Below are 24,469 nucleotides of genomic sequence, written 5' to 3'. Positions count from 1 at the left end.
TGCCGGATTGTCTAGCCGGCTGGCTAGTCAAAAATCGATGTCTAAATTGGACATTGGATAAGTATATACTGCATGCTCTCTTCATGCAAGTGTGTGTATGTACGTGCACATTAATGCATGCATAGCACCCTTATGTATTTCGGCAGACGCATGTACGTATATCAACATGCATGCATGCACATTCGGTGCATTTACTGTATGTACATAACACGGCCGACATGACTATGTGAACGTATCAGTATATATGGAGTATATAGTGTGTGTGTGTGTGTGAAAGAGAGAAGTGCAATTGCACATAAATGCAACGTCGTAGCAACAAGCGGAAATGCATCGTGGCACACACACGTATACACACAGACACATGCACATGCATAATCATAAACAGCCCAGACAGTCGTAGGGCGGGTGACCGAAAGATAGAAAGAGAGAGAAAGATTTTGTGATAGAGATCGTATATGCAGCCGTGGAAGAGACAAATACAAATTCACAGGCAGCGAGAAAGAGAGAAGGAGATTGGAGGGGAGGCACAAGAGAATCTGGTACCTAGGGTTGGGTATTGTTTCTGGCCAAATAAGGGTTGTTACTGTGTTCGTGTGTGTGTGTGTGTGTGTGTGTGTGTGTGAGTGTGTGTGTGCGTGTGTGTGTGTGTGTGTGCGTGCGTGTGTGTGTGTGTGTGTGTGCGTGGGTGTGCATGCGAATATGCCTATATATGTGTAGGTAGAGCAGCAGGAACTGACTGAACTTCAATGCAACTGCATTCGGGGCTGCATTCAGCGTTGTCGACGTCGACGTCGACGTCGGCGTCGGCGTTGCCCAAACACTGCACTTGACACTGCAACATTGAAACGTGTGTGCGGATCGGGGTAACGCGTGAGTGTGGAATGGGGCAGACGAATTTTGTGACTCGCTTGTGTGGCGGGCCGGACACATTCGCATGGCCAAAATACAACTGCAACTGCAACGGCAAAGGCAAGTGCAACTGTCACTGTAGCTTTAGCTGTAGCTGCAGCGCGACCTCTGGCGTCTGGCGTCTGGCGTCGGCTGTGTCTGACGTCAGCGTCGGCGTCGACGTTATCCTGCAGTCGGCCGTTATAAAAGTTGGGGGAATTGTTGAGCAGAATTATAGCTGGTATAACTGGAAGCCAGTTGGAGTTTCGTACTAACTATGCACATGTTCTTCAGTAAGCGAAAGGCTCTCCGCATTTTTCAAGTAAATAAGCACAAAATTGTAATTTTTATTACAATAATTGTTATGGCCCCGCCAGAATTTATTGGGTCCAGATTGGCAACGATTCTCGAAGGCGCGGGTGCTCGCTGGTGAAAAACTCTCAGCTAATGTCAACATTCCGCCAACGAACGCTGGAGCTCGTCAGTCCTCAACACTGCATGGCATTTGGCTGCGACCGGATCCACATCGACGACCAAATCCAAGAGCTACTGCTGCTTCTGTTGACGTCGCGAGGAGTCTTCGCTGCCTTTACGTTTTGTAGCGCTGTCATTGCCGGCGACGCCAGCGCCAACGTTGACGTCGCTGCTGTTGCTGCTGCCGTTGTTCTTGTTGTTGTTTATAACACACACCGTTTTTATCTTATAATAAGCCCAACAAACCTGGACGTCGCACACATGGACACATCCGTAACCAAATCAATATATATTTTATATATATATATATATATATATATATATATATATATATATATATGTGCGTGTGTGTGTGTGTGTGTGTGCGTGTGTATGCGAAATAAATAAATATACATATATATGCTATATATAAGATATATATTGTGCAGTAACAGCAGTCAATTTTTATCCTTCTATTATTTCGTTGTCGACGCATTGACCAAACGCAATAGTCCATGGAGTAGAACAGCCGACTGCGGATCGTCAATTGACCTCGCGGATAATTTTTATTTCTCAAACGTGAATATCAACAGTGATTGTGCACCAACAAAAGCCCCAACAACAACAACAAATTATCATCATTACTTTTATTAAAAATACTTAATAGTTTTATGAATTTGTTCAATATCTTTAATCTGCAACTGGAATAGATCTATCACAAAGAGTCCGTATCAAGCAATAGATTCCGGAATAGCCGCACTATATCTCAAATTACCATGTACTTACCATGTACAGCAGATCAATAGACGATAAATTAAGTGTCGTCAGTTACAGGATCTGTCGACGAAATTCAGCTTAACTTGAGAAAATCTTGGGACAGCTTGTGATAGCGCTATTCGTTGTGATATTTGTGAAATTCCTAATCACCTATGTTATTACCATACTAAAAGCTGAAACTCTCTCTCCTTTCTTTCTGTTTCTCTCGAATTCTGATTCCAGATCATCATAATTTAAATAAACAAAACAATAGACCAAACAACGTTTTCAAAATCAACCAAAATAGAAACATTTGCTAATTTAAAATGCAAATATAACAATAGAACTCCAAATGCCAACTCAGCCACAATTCAGTTTTGAAAAGCAATAGAACGGATACAGTTAAAGCTTCAGTTAACAGTTTTCACAACAGTACTAATTTACAACATCAACAACAATTAAACGCAACAATTTTACATAAGAAACCCAAATTCAACAATTTGAACTCGAATTCCTAAACACGAAAAGCGACAACAACAATGTGTTAAAGATTAATTACAAAAAATTATTAGGATATTGCAAAATTGAAATCAAAAGTACAAAGCTAAGGAAAACAAACGAAACGAATGGTTCACAATTTACAATTTTGATAACGAATAAAAAGCCAACAAAATATAATTTAAACTTTGAAAAATATTCTGAAACTACGCAAAAAAAGTTCTCGTTGAGTTTTATTTTACCAGCACTAAGAGGAAACTTCGATTAAAGCAAAAAACCAAAATTCCAAATCAAAAACTTAAAATAATAACACAACTATATAATAAACTAATTATTTTTTTAATTAAACACAAGAACGGCATAAGAAACAGAAAGTCATAAAAAGCAATTTAAAAAATGCAGATACGTTTACAAATAATAAAATAATTCAACGACAAAGAAATTTAAATACAATAAACGAAACAAATTAAATAAAACTTCATAAGAGACAATACCATTTTACTTGTAAATTAATAATTATATAAAAACAACATTCAATAAATAATACAATAACAAACTTTAAAATAACTACAAGTATAATAAGGTTTTTAAAAATATATCATTTCCTTTGCTTTTAACTGTTTCTGTACTCGGTTCGAAGAGAAGACAACGCAAGAAGACCAGCAGCCAATTATTTTTCCAATCAACAAGAAATTGGGAAAGTTGAAACCAAAACTAAATCGGGTTACAGTAAACAATTAGCATAAGTATCAAATATTAACTAATTAACTGACAATTAACGGTAACTAAGCTTAGAGATTTTTACTAAGACTATCGAGCGCAGTCGAACGATTAGCATCAAAATAATTCCATTCTATGCAAATCGAAAACACACTGACACCGGCACAAACAGTTTTAAATACCACTTACCTTATAGCTAGCATCTATAGCTATAGCATTGACTCACACACCCAGACAAATACAGACTATTTAGACTAGATATATTATACTACATATATAAACCAAAATTAAAATAAAAAATAAGCTCAAAAGAAATAATAATAATAATAAAAAATTAACATAATACAAGTACTCTAAATTAAAAAGTTAAGATTACATAAAGGATGCAATACCAAAATAAAAATATAGCCCTATAAGAACTAAGTACATAAACTAAGAAAAATTGTACTAAAGTAAACGTGTAAACATTTATATATAAATTTTGAACAAATTTGAGCGAGAGATCAAGAGACACGAAACCGAAAAAATCAAAATATTTCGGGTGATATTTTGGCCTATGCAAAAACGTAAATAAAGAACAAATTGTGATCATAAATTAAAATTAAAATTAAAAAGAAAACAATCGAAAATAAACGATAAAAAATTCATACAAGTACCAGTTTAAGACAAATTATATTAAAAAAAAAAAAAACAAAAAAACAAAAAAAAAAACAAAAAAAAAGAAGCGAACAAAATATGAAATTACGATATCGCGATAAGCAACGTGTGCCTTATATTCTGGCCTTAAGTTCAAATTAGTTTCAATAAACCATAACAATTGTAGTATCTGAAGTATATATAACATAAACCTCAATATAGACACACATATATTGTCATTCAGTTCCCATTTACGAAGAAATTATCCAGATAGCCAAGTTTTAGGAATGCTTACAATTCCAAGGTGAGTGCCATGCATTTAATTTTGGAATACATTTTTGCCATTCTTATTATTAATATCATATATAAATAAATAAAGAGTCGAAATAATATAATACAAATTAAAGGGGATAAGGACATTTGTAGCCCATTTTTACCGTATTTCTCTACACAAACACTAGTTAAAGCCGCATTGTAAACGAGTAAAGAGCTGAGTTATAGAACTCTCCTAACTACATAGTGTGGGACTTTTTAACAGGGCGTGTTATCCCGGAGATCACAGAGCAATGTTAACTCAAGCAGAGAATATAGCTAACATGCAGTCGAGCTCTAGCTCATTTAGTTAAATGTGAGTGTGTTCCAGTCGTATTTAGGAGCTGCATTTACTGTCACCGCCTCCTTGGGTCTCTTCGTTACTCCCATTAATGTCGTAGCTACTGCTTCTGCTGCTACTGCTCAGTAAGAAGGCCGTAAGAGTCAAAAGCAGAGCCAGAGGCAGACTGGGCCAGTAGCCGGCTCGCAAGAGTAAACCTTAAGAGAGAACGCGAATGAACAAAGGAACTCAGCGCTGGCGCTGGCGCTGGCGCCGGCGTCGACGTTGACGCTGGCGCTCGCCACGAAGACGTTGCGCCATGTGACGAAGATGGCACGGAACCTGGGCCACGAAGACGTTTGACTTACTTTGCTCTGCCGCTGCGAACGTAGCAATATATAAGCGGTTCGCGTTTTGCTTTTCCTTTTGGCTTTTACCGTTAAGGTTGCTGCTGTTCCCAAGTTCTATTTCTAAGCAAACACAGACGTGTATATCTATGTGTGTGTGTCCTGCTTGGGAACCCTCAGCGACATTCATATTTATACTTGTTCGAGGCAGCGACAAAATTAGTTTTTCAATGACTCGCGCGCTGCCAGGTTATCCTTATCTCCCGTCTCCTGTTGGGAACTACTACACATAAGCCTGCCCGCTCGCCAAACTGAATCGCAAAACGCGTCAATTCCTCAAAAGCGTTGTAACTGTAACTGTCAACTGTTTCGATTTTGGCTAACGAATTCCATTGAGTGTATGAGGTATGTTTCGCTTTGCTCAATATCGTATCGCTGCGATCCTCAGCATAATCGGAACTAAATTGAATTTCGTAAATCGCACGAGTACGTCCTCAAATTCCCGCACAAAATAGATCACTATTAAATTGTTTATCATTCCTAAAGTATTGTGTGCGTGTGTGCGTGTGTTTTCCTTTGTAAAACTAAAGTATTACATTATTACTTTTCTTACCAGACATTTCATTTATCACTTTTTTATACATATACGATATAAAATTTGAGATTCGTTTAGCTATTTCTTACAGACTCATATGTTTTATTGGTAATATATTAACCCAAACTGTAATCATATATCTCTTTTCTAATTTTTTAAAGTTGTAATTGCTTGAATCATTATTTTCATTTGGCGTCATTTTTAACAGCACAGTAAAATTACGATTCACAACTTCATTAATTTCAAACATTTATGAAAGCATGAGAAAAAAACAAAACAAATAAATATGAATATAAAAGAGCGCAAATAACCATGGGAGGTATAATATATGGATCAGAGATTAAACTGAAACGTATAATATTGTGAATTGTGATAATATCCTGCCATAAGAAGCCTGAACGAAATATTTCTGAGCAGATGTATTCAGGGTGAAATTAAAGATTTGTGATAACATACTATATTAAAAAGAAGATAGTACAATGATAATAATGATAAGACAATACCATTGCCTAAATAGTTAAAGCTCTAGTGAAATATTCTTTGCTTTTGATCATCGATACCGAGTTCACACGCTATCAAAGTTAATATATTGAACCATATAGTATAATCCACACATGAAAATTTAATCTGAATTGTTAATATTAAATAAATATGTATATTATATTTATATTATATTATATTATATTATATATGTGACGCCAAGTGAAATAAACTTAACTTCATAAAGTAGTAATTAGTAATTTAATTATATATTACTAATTACTACTTTAAGGTTAGTAATTTTAAAAGATATGTCTCAAGAAGCTTGAATATGTATATACATGAGCTCTTAATTTGATGATTTTGTTTTGTTTTGATGGTGATAAGTGATCTAAATGAAGTGTTTTTAAAAACATGATAGTTTTGAATCTCTAATCCTTACCTGATTTCGTTAAAGGTCCTTGGCACAGATCCAACCCACCTCTGGATCCGGAGGAACTGCTATTTCGATCGCAATCGAAGATCGACGAGATCGGCCAGCGCCAGCAGCAGCGACGCCGAACCAATCTCCAGTTGGAGAATACCGAAACCTAAGCGGAAGCTGAACCTTCAACTAAGGCCATTACAAATGTTTAAAATGGATGATTTTTGGCAGCAAGCGCGCGTGCCTTTCTCTCTACACCATCATCAGCAGCAGCAGCAGCAGCAGCAGCAGCAGCAGCAGCAGCAGCAGCAGCAACAGCAACAGCAACAGCAACAGCAGCACCAGCAGCAGCAGCAGCATCATCAAAATACGCATCCGCATCCGCAGGCGCAACCGCATCCGCGCCCCTTACTCGCTCAGCAATCGTCTAGCAGTAACAATAGCCACCTGCCGTCGCTTAGCAAATTGGAGCAGTCGCAGCAACAGCAGCAGCAATCACCATCACACCAGCAGCACCATCATGTCGATCAGTGCTATAGTCATGAGGCATTTGTTGTGCAGCAATCGCTGGCGACAACGCCAGCAGCGCCGTCGGCGCATCTCAGTAATCATCATTTGCTATTCAATGCAGCCGCTGCAGCAGCTGCTGCTGCGCATCTGAAGACAACTGCATTGAATAATAGGTCAGCCGTTGGTTCCGGTTCCTCAACCGATCAGATGGACAATCCGAGCAATTGCAATAGCGTTAGTAATCTGCTCTTAGTGAAGACCAAGCAGGAACAGCAATCACATCCCCAGCAGCACCAGCAAAAGCATTCCGACGATCCGCACCCAACACCACAACAATCAGAGCAGGCATATGCCACTACTTTCTTTGACGCTTCCAGTGATAAGCATCCGCAGCAACCACAGTCACAGTCACAGTCTCAGTCACAGGCGCAATCGCAGTCACAGCATCAACATCAGCAGCTGCCACACCAATCACACAGCCCGCTGCTCTCAAAGACAATATCGCAAGGTCAACAATCGCCGCAGCACTCGATAACGCCATCTGGCGGCAGTTCCACGCCCGATATTAAATACAATAACGAAAAGCTAGCCAACGAGATTCAGGTAAAGTTGACAACTTTAACATAAATATAGACAAAAATAAATAAATAAATAAATAAAATAAAACCATAAAATTGGTACAAAGAGTTGCAAACAGACATACAAATAGCGAAAGCCCAACGAAACATTTAGCTTAACAATACGAAGTGACCCTGAATAGTGTCGAAAATGACAGGAAATTAAGTAAAGCATGTAAGAATAAGAAACAAATAAGCAAGAGCATACCCCATTGCTGATATTTGAATTCAAAAGCCCTTAAGAGAGTTGAATATGAGAATAATAAAGCATTTGCTGGGCCAAGGGTATTCATACTCTTCATTCTGCAAGAGAGAGTTGTCAAAGAGAGCTAGTTCTCAGAAATTTCCCACATGCTTCCATCTGCTTAAACATTTACCCCTTTACTTGGTAGTCAGACCGAAGAGCACGCAGGAAGGGGTAGACGGCGATAAAGATGTGAAGTAAAGAGATGCGATACATGAATCAAGAACTTCTGCTCTCTCGCGCTAGAGCACCTTCTAGACATTTTTAATTATGGCGTTGGTCTTGCTTACTCTGCTCGCTTGAGAGTTATATTTGGTCCTGCATTTTTCTTCTTTGCCGCTCACAATTCCATCGAAAGTGGGAGACGTGGGCAATGCCATCAAATTTCCCCTCTCAAAAAGCGAAATTTTCAATTACGTTTTTGTCTGCTCGAAGTCATAGGGACGGCAGTGCTAACAGCTCTGAGAGAGAGCGAGAAGGTAGCTTGAACATGAAAGGGACAAAATTCGTATAGCCTGCTTAGTTTTTTAGGTGTTTTTTTTCTTTCTTTTTTGCCAAGTAACCCCAATTCATAAACGTCGCGTTGGCTATTTCTCCTCCTTTGTTTCTCAGCGTGTGTTAGTGTGTGTGTATGTGTTTGTGTTATGGCTGGGGTGGAATTTAATCTATCAGTTGTTTTTGGAGTTTGGGTGAGCGTAAGTTTAGTTTTATTCCACTACACAATATATGTACATATACATACATACAACACATACACACGCGAATAGTCGTTATTCTTGCGTCGGACGCTGTCCGCGGCCACTGCCACTTCTGCTTTTGCTTTGCCTTTCCACGCCGCATTCAGCGCGCAAGAAAGAGAGCGAGAGCGTTCGTAATTTTTGTTCTCGTTCTTTACTTTGTTTTTTTGTGCTGTTCTTTGCTTTGTTTTTTGTGCTGTCTTTTTTAGAACGTAACTCGCGCATAATTTCTTGAAGAAAGCAATAATAGTAAAACCACACACACATACACAGAGACAAGCCGATGTCGACGAGTTAGAAAGAGAAGCCCAAGCTGACGCAAGTAACAGGACTCAGAGCAGAGCCGCTGGCGTCGACGGCGACGGCCACGGCGACGACAGAGCATAAGACGTTGCGACTGGTATCCCGTTTGTGGATAAGGCGAAGCGTCTGCCGGCAGAAGTTCAAAGGACATCGGGCTGTCAGGTTGTGTGCGACTTCGCGTTTAGCTACAGTGAAATATCGTCATAGAAACTGTTTGTCAGTTGTAGTAAATAGGCGGTCGCGCTCTAAGTGGTATTTAAACACCTATAATTTCAAGCTTTGATTCATTCAAAGATTACCGGTCAATAATCGATTCGATTACAGTGATACAAAACAAAAAACAACGCTAAGCCAAGCCAAGCTAGCCCAACCCAGTCAAAGCAAACTACCAATCATTGCCTTTCGTTCCTTAAAGCCGGCTTCTGTTGCCCTCGAAAATAAGCTCGCACGTAAACACACACACAGACGGACACACAAATACATTTATGGACAGGCATGTTGATAAACAGAGATATATGTGTACACACCCATAAAAATAAAAAAAATTAAAAAAAAAACAATTTTCCCCACACACACCCACTCAGAGAAAGGGAGGGAAAGAGAGAGAGAGACGCACATACATACATGCGTGAGCTCGTGAAGTAAACAAACAAATAATTTTACAAGGATACCGCAGGAGCTGGTGAAGCTGGTCTATCAAAGAGTCTACTCCAATTGAACTCGCAATTCTTAATCTCTAGTCTCCACTCAAACATGCATCTACGTATTACGCAAAGGCACACACATACCACATACACATACCAACGGATAAACTGATGCGTGCGAGAGGCAACAGGAAATACAACTAAAAAGAAACTATCGACACGCGCCCGGCAACAAAAAATCCAAATATAAATAAATATAAATATATACGTATACGTATATATATATATATATATATATATATATATATATATATATATATATATATATATATATATATATATATATGTATAAATATATACTACATATGTAACATACGTACATATTATTTTCTTTGATTTTCAACTTCGACTTGAAATCCATTTGCCAAAAAAACCATACCAAACATAAAAATGACTCTTGACTGTGAAAAGGAGCACGATGTAATTTACTATTCCAATTGAAAGAAACTGTGAAAATTTGATTTAAGCCAACGAATTATCCATTTTGGTTCATTTATAGTTTCACATTATGATTTTTTCTATTACAGAAAATACATGTACTTATATAGTTTGGTAGAATATGTAGAGAAGTTATTATAAATAATAGATTAGATTAGTGTAATTAATACATATCTGTGTAATGCATATATCCGAAGGAATATAATAATATATATATATGTAATAAAAAAAATTTTTTTTAATCAAATCAAAAGTTTATTAAGACATATAGCGAACCCACTAACAGCTTATAGAGATACGCACGTAATGTTTGCTTTTCTTTTTTAGGTTCGAGTAAACAAATTGAAAATTTTTGATTTGGTACCCTTAAGCCAATTTTACGAATTTCCCTGGGCAAGTCAGCTTCACATTGATATACGAGGAAATTCTTTACACAGGTCTTCCGCAATAAGTCTACTTTTCAAGAGTCTCATAGTGCGGCTGATATGGAGTTCGTAACTGTAGTAGAGCAAAGAGGACGCTCTTTCTATTTCTCTGTCCCTCTTTCTCGATTTCTTTGTCTCTCTCTTTCTCTGTCTCTATCTCTTTACCCCTTTCTCGATTTCTCACATTTGCTCGGACTCTCTATCTATGTGTCTCTCTTGATATTAATAAAGTGAAGCAGGCCATAATATGCCTATAGCTCTCTCCTTTCTCGCTCTCTTTCTTTCTCTTGATCTCTTTTGTGAAAAGTATGTAACAGGCAGAAGGAATCATCGCAGAAAGTATATACATACATATATTCTTGATCAGGGCGACGATCTGAGTCGATATAGCCTTGTCCGCCTGTCTCTAAGAGCTAGAGAACTGAAATTCTGCATTTTGTTTATCATACTTTTTCGGTAGCTCACCCGATATATGTTTTATCGAAGATAATCGATAAATTGATTTGGGGTTTTCAGCCTAATTTGAATACTATTAGACCTGGAGACTTCAGATTGTGTATATAGATTTATATTTTGTAATTTACAGATTATGGATACCCCCTTCGCCTCCTCGCCCCCCCCTGCCCTTATTAAAAAAAAACCTATTTCAAGTACTACAGACTTGTGTTTTGGAATATACACATATTTAAAGTGCAGAATGATCAGAATATCGTCTGGCAGGGTTCAGGGTATCTCCTAGTAGAGCAGTCTCGACTAGAGCACTCTCACTCTTTTATTTTTGACATATTTTTGGTTGTTGTGGATTATTAAAAATAAAGATGATTAGCTATTATACAAATATGAAGTATTCATAAGTGAACTAAATGTTATCGTCTTGTTATTTCCTTACAGCTTCAGCTTTCGAGGTCAAGCAGCGCAGCCGCAATCAGTGAACGAACCCTTGAAGAATGTTGGTCGACCCTGCAACGAGTGAGTTGGCATCTCTTCCGTTGTGTATAGTACTCTTCCACGTTGAAGACATCAAACACACGCACACACACAGACAAATCAAAAACTGAGCTCCCATGTACATGAATATCCAATACCAATAAGTATCGTATATATGTATATATATTTTTAGCTTATCTTAAGTGCGTGGAAAAGACAAATCAAGTGTCGCCTAATGCCAAGAGTATTCCCAAGTTCTTAAAGTTCCGGTTTTCTTCTTTCCATATATGTATATTAAGTTCATTTCGAGTCTTCCACTATCAACAAAAGCTTTTCTGGAAAATCAATAGTCTGGCTAAATGAAATATACTAGATTTGGATCGACACATACACACACACACACACACACACACACACACACACACACACACACACACACACACACACACACACACACACACACACACACACACACATGTGTAACATTTAAGTCTATTTGTATTTGTTTTTACGTGATTTTATTTTACATAAAATTTTTTTATGATAATCGTTTATTATTTCTCATCAATTACCAATTAACGTAGTCTACGATCCAAATGCTTTTGTAGTTTTATGTTTGACTCAATAAACACTGATTTCACATGTATTTATGTTTTCCTCAAACAGTTTCTTATTTCCGTATCGATTTTTGTTGGTTTACAGATATACATTAATACATATGATATTCTTGAGATATATGAGTGCATATAAATCAATATACATATCTACCTATCTACATATGTATATGAATGTATATGAATGCAGGTACAGACATGAATACATTTATGTGTACGATGCTGATCAAGAAAATATAATGCAAAAGACGGGCCTCCGAAAGACATCTTAAATTTTAAGTGCTACCAAAAAACGAAATTCGGCTAAAGCAAATGTATACAATACACACATACACACATACATACAGCAGCCAAACAGCTAGAGAGTCCATGCAAAACACATATACATATGTATGTGTGAAAATGCCGAAGGACGCACAGCCATTTCAAAGAAACTAACGAATAACACAGAGGGTGTGTGCGTATGTTCAAGTACATACACACATTTTTTGCAACCATTTTTATTTTGTTCGCCTTCGACCGTTATTTTTTTCATTTTCTCCTTTCTTTCGCTCGCAACTTTTTTGTTTCGTTTCTGCTTGTATTAGCTGTGGCATACGGCTATACACCGGCAAGAAGCATTTGCTTCGTGCTTCGCCTTACCCTCGTCGTCAAGGTCCACACTCGCTCACACTCGCTCACACACGCGCACACACATATACACACATACATACAGAGACAGAGCCTAGCCGTAGAAATTCATTGGTGCAACTATCCTCGTCGATGCAACTGTCCCTCTCCCGTTTCCTCTCATTCCACGGGCGTGTTCCGAAGAATTAAAACAAGTAAGAAAGCTCTAGTCGAGACTGCTCGACTACGAGATCCCCTGAACCCTGCGAGCAACTGATATTTTAATAATTATTCGCTCACACACACACATACTTACGCAGGCATAAACACGCATGGGCTGCAGTGGTGGCTTACTATGGGAACTTAATTGTTTAATTGTTCTTGTGGATGGACTATCTTCATGAAACTTTCAGATTATGAATATAAAATGGATATGCATGTATTTGCCAAAGCACAAGTCTCTAGTATTTGAAATAAGCCTTTTGCAAATATGCGGGTGAGGGGGTGAATTAGGAGCGGAGGGTCAATTTTGACAAGAATGATTTCCCATTTTCAATGGGTTCAGGGTATAAAAAAAATATATATGTATGCATCGTGCACACATACATACATACACACGTACGCACATACAGGAGCATTTCACATAAGCATTTTCGCATATTCCCTAATGTATATGTGTGCACGTATTTAATTGTAGTTTCTATAAAATATAATGTTTGTTGTAAGCATTGCACTTGAAACTCGAAAAAATTGGCTAATGTAGGGCTGCCATGCGTCGAATTCCGGTACATGTCCCGCTTTTGGAGGTAATATCCCGGTGTCCCGACCTGACACGAAATTCAGCCGGTTTTCTACGGTATGGTTCAAAAATTGTCATTTTGACTAAATGCGGCTCAAAATGCAAGTTTGAAGAAGTTTTTGTCGAGACAAGTGAAGAACTTTGTTGGCAAAATCAGCGTAGATAAGATAGTACAGTTTTTTGCAACAAACGTACACTCGTGCTGTTACTCGGAATTTGCGTTACTACGTAGAGAATGTTAAAAACATACTTCTTGTTCACTATAATTTGGTGGACATAAGTTGCTCCCAGCTTTATAAATGGAATGGCTAATGTCTTATGAATTTATGTACATACATACATATGCCTGAATATATGCTGCATATACTTGTGTATGTATGTGTGTGTGGTTATTTTTAGGGATTCTCTTGTACTTCCTCTCTTCTACAAGAGCCATCGGCCACAGACCCTCGTCCATTTCGCTTTCCATATTCACATTTCTCTTATCCCTTCTATACGCATACACACATACAAATACACACACACAGAGCTGCTATTATCGCAATCTCATTTGTCCGACGATTCGCAGAACTGCCGTTGGCTGGCTAGTGGCTAGGCTGCGTATGTGTATGTATGTGTGCAGTGCTCGCCATTTTTATGGGAGCGAAGGAGTCCCGGACTAGCGACCAAATGAATTTAAAAAAAAAAAAAACAAAAAAAAAAACAAAAGTGCAGTTGCAAAGAGTCTCGGCCAAATGACGAACAGCAGCAGCAGCAGCAGCAACGAATCGGCGGGAGTGCAAACAAACCGTTTGGCGACCAACCAACCAGAGAGCACCGCACGCGGGTTGTCTCACTGGCCTTTCTACCCCGACTGCCTGCCACCTGCCCGAGCGTCCGACTGCTGCTGGCAGCACTGTGTTCGCCTGCGTTCTCTTCGTCGTCTTCCTTTTCCCGCACCTACACCCATATTTCCGACTGGAACTCGTATTCCCTAAATAACCAGATAGTTCTTGGCTTTCTCGCTGTCTCTATCTCTTTTTTGCTTGTTTCAGTATCTTAGATTGTATCCATTTACAAATAAAACACTTTTTATTCCACACAACTAAAATTTAGTATTTTTAATTTTCTGTTTTTATTTAAAGTTTAACTACTTAATTTAAGAAAAATAACGCTGGCGACCTTTATCATTCACTTCAGTGTCTCGTTTTTTCTCATTTGTTGCGCAATTTAGTTTTTACAAAAATCAGCAAAAAGTTTTATATATATTCAAACGTATGTGTATGTATTTAGTTCCAAATAAAATTCCAAGAGATTGGAGAGAGTAATATATCCATATGTATTTATATATGCGCCAAGGACTGTCATTGTTTAGAGATGGGAATGCATTTCATACACCCATATATACATATGTACGTACACACCTATTAAGAGTCATTTCCCTCAAGCTCACATTCGTTAGTTATTTGCATATAAACAGACAGTTATTAATATGTATGTATATAGATATAAATACAATTTTTTAAACGGGAACAAAACAGCAAAAAATAAAAGAAAGAAAAAACAAAAGTGTTTTGCTGACTTGTTTTCGTGTTGTACAACATGCAATTGTACACATTTTTATAGTAGTAAGATTCAACAAAAATCACAAAAAAAAAAAAAACATACACACACATGACAGCATAAAGCTATAAAAATGTGTTAAGTACAAAGAAATTCGTTTATATTTGGCTCATAGTCTATAAATACGCCTAGAAAGTCAACTCCAACTGCATTTTCTGCGTGAAGTTAGTAGACAAAAGTCGAATATATTTCCCCCTCTATATATGTATAAATAAACATTTATTTATTATATATATATATTTAAGCTACGTACAAATTGGAGCAGAACCTTGAAAATCGTTACAAAAATAAGTGGAGCAATAGTAAATTGTGTATGCGAAATATAATATAAATTAAATTATAAAATATAATCTTCGAGAATTAAAAAAAATATTTCATGGAATATACACACATATGTGCAAATATCAATAAAACAAACTAGAGGAAAAATAGTAAAAAACAAAACAAAGCACTGTATTCTCTAAATAGTGCTCCAGTGGCGACTGGTGGACTAAGAGGCCCCCTCAACAATGCAGAGAGATAATATGCAAATCATGTAATGCTCCCCATTTGTCTATATAACAGACAACACTTAAGCACTAGCTCGCATAATCACACGCTCTGCTAACTGCGCAGTTGACGCATTGACTGCGTATGCATCAAAAACTTTTAGAATGACAATAACAATCAAATTAGTCTCTTTGCTAAGGCACAAGTCTCCATTTAAAAATCGAATTGAAATTATATGCAAAATTTCAAACGTATCGCCCTGGTCTCTTATTGGGTCTACCACGCCTCCATTTTCAATGAATTCAGGGTTTAAATAAAGACACACATACAAGCGCTCATACACCCGCATATGTTCCTAGTAAGAACTTCTTACATACATCTCATATAGACGTTACTCAGAGTACGCATATCGAAAGCGTGATGAAAGCTGCTACCTATATCTATTATACTATATATTTACCATATAAACTTTATATCTATATATATATAACTACTATATATGCATATCAATACGATATTCGTACTCCATGCTATCTGATGCCCGATCTCTTCTAACTCTCTCTCTCTCTCTCACTGTCTATCTCTCTGCATCCTTACCTCTCCGTTTAATATCTCTTTCGGCTGGTTCGAATCGTTCAGCTTTTCATGCACAAGAGCGCGATGCAGCAAATCCAACAACAGATACCACGAGTCGGACTGAGTGCCCATGGTGTTGGCACCACTGCCAGCATTGGGGGCAGCACGACACCCGGTGGATCGGAGACAAAGCCACATCAATGCCATCAGTGTATGAAGAGCTTCTCCAGCAACCATCAACTGGTCCAGCATATACGCGTCCACACCGGAGAGAAGCCCTACAAATGCTCCTACTGTGATCGTAGATTTAAGCAGCTATCCCATGTCCAGCAACATACGCGACTGCATACCGGTAAGTCCTTACATATCTATTATATAAAATTGTCATCGGGAATTTACTGTATATATACGGGCGAAGGGAGTAGGGAAGGACAAATTAAGATACATGTATCCAAAATCAAATCAAATCTCTACTGCCTCAATACCTCCGTTTATGTCTTAACATTTGTAGTTCAGGACTTGCACTGTGAAGTGAACAAATCTATGTGGCGTAAAACTAATTTGCTCTCCTCACTTCGTGAGCGAGTCAGTGGCGAGACTGAAGCCCAACTACTGCGCCATCTTCTAGACGATTCCCATCCAATTTACCGTTTTTTCTAATTACAAATTTCTTCTGGTAAAAGCCTGATTTCATATTATTTGCTTATTACTTATTATTTTTTCTCGTCTCATAATTACAAGGCTGTTGAAAATGTTTCCTACTTGGGACAAATTAAAACGGTCGTAACTTTGCTTCGCACTCATTTTCGCTCACCGCCTCGCTCTCCTGCGCCAGTTGCAATGTGGATCAAATTGATTTTTTTATCACAGAAAGCTGCGAATCGAGTTGCTCTGAAAGACTCGAGATTCGAGCTGAGTATTTTGAATTTATAGTAATTAAATAACTAGTGCATTAGTGCAGGGTACTCTGAGGTCGGTCACTCTTCCATTTAAATTGGACTAACTTGCACATCAATGTCAGCTGTTTTGCCTCACTGTGCAGCAAAACCTTTGGGGGCTCTTCCCTTTCGAATGTCGAGCTTGTCGGATGGCCAATGTAAATCGGCCATCTCTCTCACACCCATGCCAATCGCTCGTGCGCCACACCTTCTGCTTCGCTTTGCATTGCATCTGCAGCAATCGTTGTGTCCGGACTCAGCAAATATTTATATTACGCACGCAGCTAGCAGTTAAGAAACGGCTGACGACCGGGGAGTGAAGCGGCGAAAAGACGAAAACGGCGAATCGGCAAAACGATGAAATGGCGAAATGACAAAATGAAAAAATTACAATGATAATTAAATAAACTTTGAGTGCTTTTTGTCGCGACTTTTTCTAGCGGCGCCAGCTGCGAACTGCAACTGAGTAAAAATACCTATGGGAATAGTACAGTAATATATTTTACTCAGGATCGGGATGGGTTTAGGGACGACGGCATGGTTGACGAAAATTATTCAACGTCATTAGCCACATTGAAAGAATTTTTTATTTATTTTGTGTCAAAGAATCTCTATTCCTTTTGAACCAAAGGAAGTTTTCTTCACACCTGATTGCAGGATTACAATGAAATATATTTTATTATTATTTTGCCTTTTTTTCTTCACTCTATACACCCATTCATGAAGTGAAAGAGCATATTGATTGTGTACACTTTTTATATTTCTTTCCGTCCATTGTGGGAAATCCGGAAAATACTAAATATGCTATACCAAAAACTCTATTACTTACAGTGAATTATTTAAAACCACAAAAAACTTTAAGAAGTATATACAGTAGAATCCGGTTATAACGACTCCGCATATAGCGTCTGTACGGTTAGAGCGACGAAAATTCTGGTCCCCAGACAAACTTTTATGAGCAAACTTATACAGCTATAGCGCCTTCCGGGTATAGCGACGGTCCGTTGAGTGTCGTTATAACCGGATCCTAATGTATAATATATATGTACATATATACATATATAAAAATAGTCATTTAAGTTAAGTGGGGTAGTTAATTAAGTACAGACTTTTTGTCCACAGTGAATAAGTATTATGCAGCCGGTAGTGCCTGTCTACTGGTTATTCATAGTTTCTTGTTTTTTTTTTTTTCTTTTTACCACTTATTTTGCTCATTCCGTAATGCAGAAAACAGAAATCAAATACGCTTTAATTAAAAACCAGTTTGCACCCTGCTATATCCCAACCAAATTCAAAACCGAAGCTGCCCGACGACCTTCAGCTGAGTGTGTAGCGATTATGTAGCGGTTGTTGTTCCAGGTTTGGTCTGGTTAGGTCAGGTTGGGTTGCACCGTAAGAATAAGGAAATTTCTTCGTATTCATGAGTATACTGTATGCCAGAGACAAAGTACTCCATATAAGGTACAATGTAAGCCATCGCGCTTAAAATGACAAAATTAAATCCAGACCGTGTTCCACGATGCCAGTATAATGTACAGAGCCACATCTGTTTAGGAGGCCGTGATTTATGAATTAAATTATGACAATGGCTCGAATTAGCTTATTTTCTACCTGTGTGTGTGCTCTTCCTTGATAATCAAACATTGCATTGCCTTAAAAAAGTCTAAACGCTAACGGCTTACGGCTAACGACAAACAGGCCAAAGACGGGCATCTGCATCGACATCAGCGCCGCGGCATCAGCGTCCGCGGCATCATCAACAACTCAACTCAAAAGATAATGGAGAGGCCATTAGTCGACCACATCCACCCCTACCCCGACGCGCGACACGCGACGCCCGGCACCCGATCAACCCGTTATAGTACAGAAGCAAACGCCGCTGGGGCGCGCTAGTCACGGAATTCCTCTGGGCGAACACGTATTCTGAGGCGTTGCATACTTTAAGGCACTTTAAGTACGCTTGACCGAGTAGAGAGTGCGACATTGTGCTGCTAGGTGTGAAGCTCTGACGAGGAGGAGTTCGAGCAGAAAGAGAAGGTAGATCTGGGATGCTCTAAGGAATTTCACTGGCAACCGCAATTCTCGTCTGCCCCGACTGCACTTTGTTGCTATTTATTTGCATTTAGTAGTAGGTGTCGCTAGCCAGGCAAAGTGACTAAGTAGCTTAAACGGTTTACTCCTTTTCCTTTTGGTCCTTTGGCACCTTTCGGACCGCTCTCCTCCGTCACTGACCTTCCATGTTTTCATTTAATTGCGCGTTCAAATGAAATTAATTTTCGAGCAAATCTGAAACACGTAATTGCCGTGAAGCTGCAACTTTTTAAGGCAGAGAACAACTACAACTGCAATTGCGACGACCCTAAATAATTCCTGAATAATTCACTCGGCGGGCAAGCTTGCTCGAAGTTCGACATAATTTCTGAGCGCTGACTTTTTAATCTCGTTAAAATAAAGTCAATCACTCAATTACCATTCCGAGTCGCGACTATCAGGACCTCTCCCAGACATTCAAGTGTCGTCGGTAAACGTTTTCTTTCGCGCAGTTGACATTAAGTACATATTATTTTGGACCTCGCCTTCCATCTGTGTGGCTTGACCATAAGGCCTTAAGAAAACCAAAACTTTTTCCGCTGCAATGGATTTGAATCAAAGCGCTGCTAAATCAATCGACGAGAAGTGCTACAGCTTAGTGTCAATCATATAGTATGCCCATTGGGGGCGTGGCAAAACTTTTGATAGTTAAACGACTGCAAAATTATATTATATTATATTATATTATTATATTCTTTTATACAGTCAAAGGCGCCCGACTATAAAATTCGAAATATTCTATTTGCTACCCTTTCACTGCCTCGCAGATAAAGAGTGGAAAGAATGGGATTGCGTGACTCGCTAGCTATTTAGGCTGGGAAGCTGTGAATCGTCAGCCGGCCGTCAACGCTCCTTGCATTGATTTATCCAAATGACTGAGGGACTGCTCTATAGAGACTAATGCAATATGCTTTCTATAGAGCTGCTAAATTTGTTTACGAAAGTGCCATTATAATACTATTACCATATGCCAAAATGCAGTTGATGTATTGTCCGAATTGTATTTTTTTAGGAGAGCGACCGTACAAGTGTCACCTGCCGGATTGTGGTCGAGCATTCATCCAGCTATCTAATCTGCAACAGCATCTGAGGAACCACGATGCCCAGGTAGAGCGGGCCAAGAATCGTCCATTCCATTGTAACATTTGTGGCAAGGGATTCGCCACAGAGTCGAGCCTGCGCACCCACACATCAAAGGTGAGTTTGGGTCATTGGCTTCATTGGTTAGCGGACTTCGATCATCCACTATTCGACGCATCCTTGACTGCTCCAAAACTCAACTCGCAAAATTTTCTTTACGTATTTTCGTCGTTGCACCCTCATCGCCATCAATCCAACATGCACGGTATCTCATTCAACTGAACTCGTCTAAACTCAGGAGCTACAGCTGCATCTTGGTGTCTTGCAGCAGCATGCGGCACTCATTGGTGGGCCCAATGCCACCTCATGCCCTGTGTGCCACAAACTCTTTTTGGGCACTGAGGCGCTGATGGATCACATGAAGCATGTCCACAAAGAGAAGACCTCGCCGCCGATCGAGCCACGTAAGAACTCAGAATTTCCTCTCTCTCTCTCTCTCTCTCCCTCTCCCTCTCCCTCTCCCTCCCTTGATTCATTGAGACTCACTGAATTTGAATCCATGAATTCAATGAGTCCGGGCCTATTTGATACTTAAGACTAATTTGCTCTACGTCTCACAGCGACGCAATTTGGAGATGCCATCCACGGCAGTAGCTCACTTGCAGCGCAATGTGCGTCCGAGCTGAGCTGTGCTCAGCCTTCAAACACCAGTGGGTCCAGTTTGAATGACAGCTATCTCGGCAAGCGGAGAACCGCCAACCACCCCTGTCCCGTCTGCGGAAAGCACTATGTCAATGAAGGCTCCTTGCGCAAGCATCTCGCCTGCCACGCGGAGACCTCCCAGCTGACAAGCAGCCTGCGCATGTGGCCGTGTTCTGTTTGCCAGGCGGTATTCACTCACGAGAACGGTAAGCGCACTGTACAACATCGGGTATACATAGATAGAGTGATGCCTCCTGACTTGCAGGTCTTCTCACCCATATGGATCACATGCGTATGGATCCCAAGCATCAGTTCGCAGCGCAATATGTTTTGGTGTGTACAATTGCACTTTCATTTTATATATAACTATTGCAGAGCATTGTTTTCGTGATTACCCGGCATGTTTCAAAGTCAACCCTATACTTTGCGTTCTTTCCCTTTGCAATGGATGTTTAATTTTATATTCAGGTGTAACTTATTCTTTCTTTTTTTAGTCTCGAGCGGCAGCCGAGCAAAGGGAACGCGAGTCCTTGTTGGCAGCGAGTTTGGCTACCTCGTCGACCAGCGGAGCCCGAGATCCAGCCGGACATCTGCTGCCATTGGATGTGGGTGCTGGAGCGGGTCTGGTAGTTGGTATGGGTGTTACACAAGGAGGAGGGTCCAATTCGTTGTGTCCCTCGCCATCCGTGAACTCGGAGTGTTCGTCGAATGGACGGCTCTCCTCGTCATCCACTTCGGATCAGGACCAGGACCATGATCAGGACCAGGATCACGACCAAGACCAAGAGCAGGACCAAGACCAGGACCAGGACCAGGATCACGATCAAGATCAGGGCTTAAGTGAAAACGAGAACAGCAGTCATAACAATAACATTATCAGTGCTGGAAACAACAACAACAACAGCATTAACAACAACAACAACAACAACTGTAGCTCAAGCAAAATCAATTTGGCCGAGCTGCGCCTGCCCAGTTCCAGCCAGTACCACATGGACGCCGAGCTGCACGCAAATCGCATGTCCCTAATGGCAGCCGCTTCAGCTGCAGCCGCTGCTGTCGCAGCTTCCACGGGCTCCAGATCACAAGACGGCGTCACTGACGGTCCGGGCAGTGCGGTTGTCCAAGCAGCAGTCGTCAACCTGGCCGCCGCCATGCGCCTGAACAACCCCGCAAATCATCAGCAACAGGTAAGGTCTAGCCGACTGGCCGATTGGCAGGTTTGTCCTAATTGCTATAAGCAAGATAAGATAACAACAAGGCCAGATAGCATGCATATACACACGCGAATTACATAGGTGCGTGAATATGCCTATATTCCTATGGGATTCTAAATAGTACGTACCTCTAGCGCGGACAGGTTGAAAATGCGAAGTCAGTGCGCCGCACAAGCCAAAGATTCTTGATGATTGATTCAGAATCCGTGCCGATCTGGTTCTGTCCGTCCGTCTGCCTTTAAAAGTTAAAGTTAGAGTTAGAAAGTTAGAGTTAATTAAAGACTTTCGGTCCGACTTTTTGCAATCGGTATGCAGGTGGTCTGCCCCAAAGCATCGCTGGAATTGTATGATCTCACGGCGATCCTCATGTTAGCCGCACAAATGGCGCCGATCCTCGAGCAAATTTGGAGGCCGTTATGTCTTGACTTCGCATTTTTAATGAGTTCATTTTGGTAGTAGCAATTGGTGACAGCTTGAACAACTTCGTGGCCGTCGGCATGGATGTCCTCAAGTACTACATTTGCAATTTGAATTGGTTTACTTTTAGCCAAGCGAACACCAGGTGCTTCATCAGCAGAACCAGCAGCAGCAGCAGCAGCAACAGCAACAGCAACAACAACAGCAACAACAACAGCAACAACAACAGCAGCAGCAACAGCAACAGCAACAACACCAGCATAACCACCAGCACCAGCAGCAACACCAGCACCAGCACCAACACCATCATCAGCCTCTGTCGCACTTGCCGTTGCTGTCGCCGCTCGGCAGCCAGCAGGGCCACACGGGTATCAATCTGGGCACTCGGAGATCGCCGGGTATAAACGTGCCTAGTTTGCAAATGCAGAGTGACACGTCGGCATCGGTTATGATGAGCATGATGCGCGGCTCTTTGGACTCCAGCTTGAGCAGCATGCATCAAATGGAGACACTGCATCATCAGCATCATCAGGCATCCAACTATTCGCAGCACGCTGTGACGCCCAGCTCGCAGCAAACGCCGTCGCATCCACAGCATCCGCATAACCACCATCCAGAGACGGCACTTCGGATGCATCAGCAGGCGGAGGCCATATTGCGCTCACACACGGAAGCAGCGTTCCGTCTGGCTGCTTCGGTGGCTGCCACAAACGTAACACCTTCCAACCCTGGCGGAGCTGGGGCTCCAATCAAAAGCGAATCAACAATAGCAAGTGTTGCTTCTACACAGCAGCAGCAGCAGCATCAGAGGCAGATCAATGGTAGTGATCTGCATGCATCGCCCCATCGTTTCCCAACGAACACGAACCAAGCATCACATAGCACCCACCCGCAGTCGCAGCACGAACAGCAGCCAAATCAACCCAATTCATGAAGTCTATGAGCTAGAAGCTGAGCCACAGATACCGGTCGCCGGCTAAGCGCCACGAATCAGCAGCAGCAATAGCAGATTGTCGCACCAAGAACCTAAAACATTAAGCTGCATATATGTATGTAAATGCATATGTACATTAAGAGGGGGAGAGAGAGAGATGAATGTCAGGAATTTCTCATTGTATCAGCAGCACCCAGTACAACGAACTGAATATAAAAATCCTGTGTCTTTGTTGTGATTATCCAAAAATTCATACTCCTCCTGCTTTACGCCTCTACTATAGCCAAATATGTATATGGAAGCGTTTGCATGTGTGTGTGTAACTAGTAAGCCAGCGCATGTAGTGTACATACATATACCCGATACAAAATATTTGTCAGGGATTATTCTCTCTATATCTCTCTCTCTCTATATATACATATATATATAAAGAAGCATATCTTATTTAAGAATTCAAACATTCTTGGTGAGAGTATTTACTAGTTCCAAGTAAATTTCAAACTAATTTCGAAATATTTAAATAGTAACTGTTCTCAAATACACATGCACAGAAATATATATATATATATATATATATATATATATATATATATATATATATATATATATATATATATATATATATATATATATATATTTCTGATTTAAGATCACCCCTCTCCAAAGAGATTCAGTTTCTTAAGACTCCATTATGTGCAATAGATTTCAAGTTTTTAGTGTAGTTAAGTACTTCATTATTCGGAAACATTTTGAATTTGTATAGAGGGTATACTATAAGAGTAAAAGTATGTATATACCTTATAAGTATATATAATGTAATTAAATCGCCAAAAAAACAACTATTTTCTATATCAGATTATATACATTTCTTTTTTTCAGGTGGTTTTCGAATTAGGCAATAAACGTATTGCCTGTCAGAAAATATATTTAAAAGTCTTTATTTTTTTTGGCTTTCTATCATTAATTATTCTTCCCGGGTCCATCAAGTAACCTGGGAATGTTGTGTAATTCGTTTATTAATTTATTTGGATATTATTCCACATAGCGGCATAAATAGGCATTAATCATGCACAGATCATATCGATCTTTTCCACAAAAGCAAACAACTGT

General features: G+C 39.8%; 1 protein-coding gene and 1 long non-coding RNA gene across 10 annotated transcripts; one reads left to right on the top strand and one right to left on the bottom strand.

The window, feature by feature from the left end:
- Nucleotides 1-869: 869 nt before the first annotated feature.
- On the top strand, nt 870-24,422 carry dati (zinc finger protein datilografo). 9 transcript variants are annotated; one of them, XM_089472860.1, is made up of 12 exons: nt 870-1,210; nt 1,266-1,635; nt 2,341-4,255; nt 6,423-7,502; nt 11,259-11,360; nt 16,047-16,335; nt 20,025-20,209; nt 20,391-20,556; nt 20,713-21,000; nt 21,060-21,127; nt 21,289-21,981; nt 22,556-24,422. In XM_089472860.1, the coding sequence occupies exons 4-12, from the start codon at nt 6,594-6,596 to the stop codon at nt 23,357-23,359; spliced, it is 3,504 nt and encodes a 1,167-aa protein (XP_089328986.1). In that variant the 5' UTR covers nt 870-1,210; nt 1,266-1,635; nt 2,341-4,255; nt 6,423-6,593; the 3' UTR covers nt 23,360-24,422. The 9 variants fall into 9 exon arrangements, with proteins under 9 accessions (XP_089328986.1, XP_089328988.1, XP_089328992.1 ...); XM_089472862.1 differs by lacking the exon at nt 1,266-1,635; XM_089472866.1 differs by lacking the exons at nt 870-1,210; nt 1,266-1,635 and adding an exon at nt 1,719-1,920 and having other exon boundaries at nt 20,424-20,556.
- On the bottom strand, nt 7,540-8,225 carry LOC149268300 (uncharacterized). The gene is made up of 2 exons (XR_016270818.1): nt 7,894-8,225; nt 7,540-7,819 (listed from the first exon to the last, which is right to left on the bottom strand). It is a non-coding gene; the product is annotated as an uncharacterized LOC149268300 (long non-coding RNA).
- Nucleotides 24,423-24,469: the final 47 nt, after the last annotated feature.

The sequence above is a fragment of the Drosophila arizonae genome, chromosome 6 (genome assembly GCF_054131065.1).
Source record: "Drosophila arizonae isolate 15081-1271.41 chromosome 6, UAZ_ARI_1.0, whole genome shotgun sequence".
NCBI classification, from domain to species: Eukaryota; Metazoa; Arthropoda; class Insecta; order Diptera; family Drosophilidae; genus Drosophila; species Drosophila arizonae.
The sequence above is the reverse complement of the archived record's forward strand: the minus strand, read 5'-3'. Positions and strand labels throughout refer to the sequence as shown.

What these genes read in the sequence shown, in the direction of transcription:
- dati (XM_089472862.1), top strand. Translation starts at nt 6,594, where the DNA reads ATGTTTAAAATGGATGATTTTTGGCAGCAAGCGCGCGTGCCTTTCTCT. An exon ending in AGCTAGCCAACGAGATTCAG is followed by an intron (nt 7,503 to 11,258) that starts GTAAAGTTGACA and finishes ATTTCCTTACAG; the next exon opens with CTTCAGCTTTCGAGGTCAAG. An exon ending in GTTGGCATCTCTTCCGTTGT is followed by an intron (nt 11,361 to 16,046) that starts GTATAGTACTCT and finishes CGAATCGTTCAG; the next exon opens with CTTTTCATGCACAAGAGCGC.